At 52.6% G+C, this 6,934-nt stretch overlaps 1 gene segment (V, D, J or C); it reads left to right on the top strand.

Moving 5' to 3' along the window:
* Positions 1-2,966: 2,966 nt before the first annotated feature.
* LOC121059534 lies at positions 2,967-4,183 on the top strand. The segment is given in 2 exon segments: positions 2,967-3,050; positions 3,547-4,183. Coding segments are annotated over 2 exon segments (390 nt in total).
* The last annotated feature ends 2,751 nt before the right edge of the window (positions 4,184-6,934 follow it).

Genomic DNA, 6,934 nt, shown 5'->3' with positions numbered 1-6,934 from the left:
TGATTTAGCTCTCCTACTTACTCATCAGACAATGTCTCTGTATTCTTTCCAGGTTACCTGTCCTTGCTCCCACCTTCTATGGCCTTCCCTGTCATGTTTGAGTTTAGCCAGTTGCTCCATGTTCATCCACGCAGGTCTCCTGGCATTTTGCCTGACTCCGTCTTTGTTGGGATGCATCGCTCCTGAGCTTTGAGGAGGTGATCCTTGAATATTAACCAGCCTTCTTGGGCCCATCTCCCCTTCAGGGCTTTGTATCATGGTACACTGCCAAGCAGATGCCTGAGCAGGCCAAAGTCTGCTCTCCAGAAGTCCAGGGCATCAAGTCTGTTGTGCTTCCTCCTCGCTGTGCTCAGGATCCTCAATTCCACCATTCCACAGTCACTGCAGCCAAGGCTGCCCTTGAGCTTCACATTTCCGTCAGCCCAGCTGCTATGGGAACGAGGTCCAGAATATAGCACCTCTCCTCATAGGCTCACCTTGTGCACTCACCTGAGGGCCTGGTTGCTTGTGTTCACACATCTGCTCTTGTCTTGTGACAACCTGTGTGCAGCTGGCTTTGTGTGAACGCACGTGGGTGCACAGATTTGTGCATGACTCCATGCAGGTATAGATGAGCACGTGCGTGCGTCCTTGTTTTCCCTTTATCATGAGGGAACGTGCACAGTGTCAGCACTCTCCCCTGCTGTGTGCTTGAGTCCTGCATGGGAGCAGGTTCCCAGGGTCAGAAGGAGCCTGAGAGCCACTGAACGGAGATGGCACCAGCCTGGCAGAGATGTGTCCAGGAAAGAGGCACTGAAACACAGCTCCTTTCTCCTGAGCCCTCCTTTTCCTCACACTGCAACAATCACCCTCTGGTACTGCCAACTTCAGGCCCCAACAAGGACTGCATCAGGAATCTTTGGGTCCTTGGTTTAATTCAGGGTAACAGTGTTAGGAGTGCCTCAGCGTGGCTGTCCATTGACCACCTTGGGATGTATAGGAGAAGCAGACTGCTGTGAGGCTCCTGCTAGTGCCTGTCAGTGAGGGATTTCCACCCCTGGACACTGCCAGGTCCTCCTGGGAGTCAGTGCCGGAGCCAGGCCCATCTCCTCACACCTGTCTATAAAGGCCTGCCAGCATTGTCTCAGAAATGCATCGCAGAGGGGACAGATTCCCAACCAGCCCATGTCACGCTGGTTCTCCTGAAGGCAAAGGGGCGGCTGTCACTCCTCCACGTGTGGGATTTCACAGCAAAGGGATCACACAGTGCCAAGAGTAAACTGATCCCCCCCTTGCGCCAGAGGAATGCTCAGCATCTGGAGTGCTTCAGCATGGCTGACCATCACACACTACGTTCATAGTTCCTGGGAGCCCTTCCCAGAGGCCCTGACCAGCAGCTTTGGCATGGACGGCACGTTCTGCCTGAGTAGCAGCTGGCAATGCCAGAGACATCCAGTCCTGCTGAATGCTTTCATTAAGGCCACGAGCAGTCGGAATGAGAGAAGGAGTTCGGAGAATACAATAATTTACTAGAATTTTCTAGAATTTTAGAAAAGAACTTACTAACTTACTAACTAAAAGGGGGGACTGAGAGAGGGAGTTAGGGGAATCTTATCAAGTAGAGATAGAGTGCTGACGGCATGAAACTAGGATGGAGGGCACCCTTGGCCAGTTTGTGCATGGTCCCCAACCGGGGCACACAGGTGGTGACAGCGTAGGTCACAAGGGGGCTTCGGAGAATGCAGGAAGGCTGGAGAAGGGGGCTGACCAGAGCCTCAGGATGGTGCAAAGGAGCAAAGAAAAGGATTTTCCTCTTGGGCAGGAAGCACCCCCAGAGTAATGCGGGGTGGGGGCTGGCTGCCGAGGAAGCAGAGCCTCAGGAAAGGGTTTTGGGTGCAGGAGGCACCCAGCCACACACGAGCCAGCAGCGCGCCCTTGCAGCAGAGGCAGCCAAGGGCCTGCGGAGCTGGGGGGGTCAGGGGGTGCCCCGCAGTGCGTGGGGCCGGGCAGGTGGGGCGGGGGCGAGGCGGGGGCACAGCCACAGCCGGAGCCACGTGAGGGCGCTGCCGGTGCTTGGAAGTCCCCTTGCAGGGCCTGGAGTTAAACAGCACGGGCCCGAGGGAGCATCGGAACAGCCACGTTGGGTTTCCTCCGTTTTCTGCAGAGGTCACGTTTCAGGAGCTTGTTGTACAGGCTTTGTCCCAAGCCCAAATGCATCACCTCTGGCGCTGAGATGACGTCCTGGCAATGCAACAAATGTCTGTGCTGGACACTGCCTCTAGTGACACCTTTTGGAACCTTGGATCTTGCCAAAGGACTGAGTCGTTGAGGAGTTTGCTGCACTAGTCAGCGCTGTTGAAGGTCTGCCCTTGGAGCAGGATTCACTCCTGTGTGTGTGTGCAGAGGTGCTGACTGCTGAGCAGAGGGCTGTGGTGGGGCGTCCTTCCCTGCCAGAGGGAGAGTGTGGCTCTACTTGGGGGTTGGGTGGAGGGGGGGAGGCAATCCCATCTCCATTGACAGCAGAGCTGGGTGCAGGCCTCTGTGTCTGGCCGGGTTCAGGATGGCAGGGGGAGGCCACTGGGGACACTTGCCCCTTGCTGGGGCTGCCCACCTGCCAGAAGGGGCAAAAAGAGGGAAGCACGCAGTGGCCATGTTGGTGTCCTTTTGCCTTACCGCTGACCAAGTGAAATGTCGCAGCCTTCACAGGCCTGCAGCTGTGAGCTAATGGCACAAGTGTGAAGCTCACGGTGCCGGAAAACCTGTGACTGGCAATGGGGAACCTGGGGCACAGCAAAGATTGGCTGGATTCCTTTCTGACTGCTTTAACCACTGGTCCATCCCTCTCTTGAGAGCCTTGCTGCGGCAGAGGTGTGCCCCAAGGAGCAGCAGGGGGAGAGCTTTGCTCCACCCTCTGTGCTGAGGTTCAGAGACTGCTTTGAGCTGGCAGAGGCAGAAGTGAACTCGCAAGCTTGAGCTCGCTTTTTCCAGGCACTCCGTGGGCACCCTGTGAAGGCGAGAGCGTGACATGGTCCTGCTTTTTCTGGCAGCCTTGATGGCACTGTCAGACTTTGGTGAGATGTGACATTCAGGAGGGCAAGCCAGGGGCAAGATGGCATCCCCTCATTTCTGGAGGGGGGAAATTGGAGTCCTGCCTCCCTGGAAGAACTGCAAGTGCTTTCTGTAGGGAGAGCAGGGCCTGAAGACCAGTACAGGAGACGGTCTGAAAGATGTCAGGGGCAACGAGTGTACAGGGATGAATGGGCATCTGCACGTTTCCTTTGCAGATGCCTAGCATTCTTACATGCATTGTTGATAGGTATGTATGGACTCAAAGCCTGGTGAGGTACTGCTAAGAAGTCGGTAAGCTGGCAGACTTGGGTATGGGAATTAAACAGCATCTGCAGAAAGAAGAGTGCATGTGTACTTAGCTCAGCATTTTACAGCCCGTGAAAAGGGAGATGGAGAGAGGAGACAATGAGCAAGTTGGTGAAATGAGAGACACAGGAGAGAGAAGGGGAGAACAGATAGACCTTCGAGCAGTGCTGAAATGCTGTTCTGTCTTTGCAGGTCATGCACAGGACTCTGTGCTGCAGTTTGCACAAGAAACTGCCATCCGGGTGGGACACAATGCTACTCTGCACTGCAATTTCTCCACCAGCAGCTCTCTTCCCTACATCTTCTGGTATCAGCAGCGCCTGACCCAATCCCCTCAGTTCTTGCTGCAGGTGAGCAAGTCCAAGCCTCATGTGCATTCCGGGAGGATCTCCTCTGTGCTCTCCATGGAGAACTCCCAGGTGCTTCTCCACGTGCAAGATGCCAAGCTCCAGGACAGCGCTGTCTACCTGTGTGCACTGAGCCCACACTGGTGCCTGCAGCATGCAGCTTTATACAGGAAGGTGCGGGTGCTGTGAGGAGCAGCTCCCTCTCATCACAGTTTGCATGGAGCTCCGAGCTGAGCCTGCCCAGCAAGGACACGTGGGGCTTGTGGTGAGCCAGGTGTGAGTGGCAGCCCCTGCTCCTGATGCCTGGCAGTGTGGTTAGCATAACCAACAGTAAGGCAAATATCCATAATGTGGAAGGAGGCTGTTAATGTGCACCCCTGCCCCCTTGTCTCTCCCTCTCACTGGCCCCAGCATGTGGAGACACCCACCATTGTGGTGAGAAAGGGCATTAGTGTTATCCATCTAGTAATTCAACTAGTAATTTATTTGTAGTAAGTTTTAGGATTTTGTAGTAATTTTTAGTATTTCTAGTAATTTCTTATGTAATAATAAATCTCTAGTTATAACCCCAACCTGTGGCCAGTCCTCCTTCTGCCAGGGATCCCTAAAGAACCTGCCAGTGCTCTGTAGTGCTGGGAGACAGACCTGGGTGTAGTCAGCAGGATCCTTCTGTTAGAATAATGAATGGTTCCCTTGATAAATGGGCCACACTGGGGAAGGGTTTTCTTGGAAATGGATGGCAAGATGCAAAGCAGGAATGGCTAAGGCCAAAACACCACAATCCAAATGCCTCAGGGAATGAATTTAATAAATGCAAAGATGCGTGTATGGTAAGGAAAGACAAAAGGAAGGAAGGAGTGTGCTGGTTGTTAGCTGCAACGTGGAAAATTGAGAAGGAATGGGCTGGAAGTTTAGAGGAAGAAAACAGAAGGTTGAAAAGGGAATATTCAGCCAAAGATACAGATGTTTTGGCTGTTGCAGAACAGTGCTTAGACGAAGTCGAGGACTTTTCAGCTTCTCACACTACCCTCCACCAAGGAGGCTGGAGGTGCAGATGAAGGTGGGAGGAGACACAACCGGGTAAAAAGTCCAGATTTGTTACCCGGTGTACTATGAGCCAATCCACACACATGGTCAAGAGATTGTTTATTTCAGAATAGTGCAAGTCTGGGTACCTGGTGGTTTCCCACAAACCTGGCAGCCCTTAAGACTTTCCGTTCAGCTTTCATAAAACCCCTTCTCGATACATTTGCATGTTTGTACATTCCCCACCCCTCCAAATGGTTACATGATTAGCACAGTGCTGCCATGACAGAATCATTCTGCGCATCCTCAGAGAGCAAGGGTCCCTTGTTGGACCGGGGTCTCCCAGCACAGGGGCGTGATTTTTCCTCTTGTACTTAGGATAGTACACGGTGAGTTCACATTAGAATACTCGTAATCTTTGTTTTTCAGCTGTCTATTCATATTGCGTTGCTAGGTGATATATTCAAGAGCCAAATGGAGCCGAACTCTTCTTGAACAAGTAAAAGAACACAGGGCAATGTCCACAGTCTGGAACATGAAAAATTTGAACTAGAAATTGTGACTTTAATTGCTTTTCTTGAGGGTGGATTGTGAATGTAGATGGATGCCAGCAAGAGTGGCCTTCCAGTACTGATTAAAATACCATTAGTTGGAGGTAACACAAGAAAGAAAAAGGGAATAGCATAGGCAAAGTTTTTTTCTGATGCTGGGAACCCTGAGTTATGGAGCTGTACTGGGACTGCCTGGGACAGAATTAACGTTCCCCACAGCAGCCCCTAGAGTGCTGTGCTCTGCACTTGGAGCTAGAACTCCACTGCCATCACAGCAATGTTTGGGCAATTATGAAGACATCTGTCCTCCCAAATGACCTCTATGAGTATTGAGGCCCTGCTTCCCAGGAGATGGCCAAACATCACTTTTTGAGCGGAAGTAGAGAATAATTTTCTTTTCTCTCTGTGCTTCCATGCGGCCCTTGCTTATTTTTCTCTCTTACTTTTCCCTTATATCAGTTTCTTTCTTCTCCCCTTCTTCTTCTGAGCAGGGGGAGTGAGGGAGTGGTTGTGGTGGAGTTCACCAAAGGAACATAAGACAGACCACTTGTCAGGGCAAGGCACACGCTGCAGATCCTGCTCCTGCTGAGATTCACTGGCATTCTTATCTTTGGAGATTTTCTGGGATTTTGTGTAATTCTTCTTAGAAATGGACAACTCTGTTATTCAAACAACACGTTGCTTCACTCCTACAGACTCGCCACATGCTCACTACCATGTGCCAAAGGATGTGGACAGCACAGCGCTGGGCAGCACAGCAGAGCTCTGTGGCACCTCAGGTGGGCTGCCATGCGGATCCCAAACTTCTCCATGAACAATCTCCTTCTGTATCGGGACACCACAGGCAGTGAAGTGGATTCACTACTTCGTGCGGTAAATTTTTTTGGAGAGAGGGAGAAAGTTCACACTGCCTGGGGGGTATGAAAGGAACAGTTGGGGTCTGCAGGGCTTGGAGTGTCATTCCTTTGGGTGTCTGAGAGCTCCACGTTTGAGGTGTGCTGAGGGAGGTATGGGGGAAGACAACACAACTAGCCAGGTGCTGCCAAGCCAGACAAGGTGTTAGGGGTGGTGATAGAGGGGGCCCGAGCATCAGGGAAGCAGAGACTGCCAGGGATGTGGCCGTGGGTGGGTGCCCCCTGTGGCCCATCGGTGTGAGTGCATGTGACCCACTGAACCCACATCCTTTTCCCTGCTGACTCCCCACCCTTTACCCTATGGAACAGGTGGTCCTTGTCCCCTCTGGGGTTGTGGCATCCCACACCACACTGGAGCCCCGTTCCTCTTGCAAAAGCTACGTTATCCCACCAGAACAGGACACAGCCAGAAACCCTGGGCTGCTGCGTAGCATGGTTCCTCCCTTCTTTCTGGGGATGTGGGAGAGAAATCGAGTTGTCTTCTCCTCACGCAGGAACTAGGAACATCCTCATGGAGCAGAGGACCCCAGGGTAAAAAGAACAAGCTCAGTGGGGAAGACTGCCCTGACATCAGCCATGGCCAAGCAGTGCGTGTGCAGAAGAGAAGGCAGTTGTAGCTGGGGAGGTGAGGACCCCTCTGGGAGAGGAGACGAGAGCAGCCCCTTCCCATGATGTGGCCCCCAGAGTTCCCAGGACCCCTGACTGTGACAATCCTCAATGGTTGCTCCTGCTGGAGGAGGGA

Source organism: Cygnus olor, chromosome 25 (assembly GCF_009769625.2).
Source record: "Cygnus olor isolate bCygOlo1 chromosome 25, bCygOlo1.pri.v2, whole genome shotgun sequence".
NCBI classification, from domain to species: domain Eukaryota; kingdom Metazoa; phylum Chordata; class Aves; order Anseriformes; family Anatidae; genus Cygnus; species Cygnus olor.
This window is presented reverse-complemented; position numbering and strand designations above follow the sequence as displayed.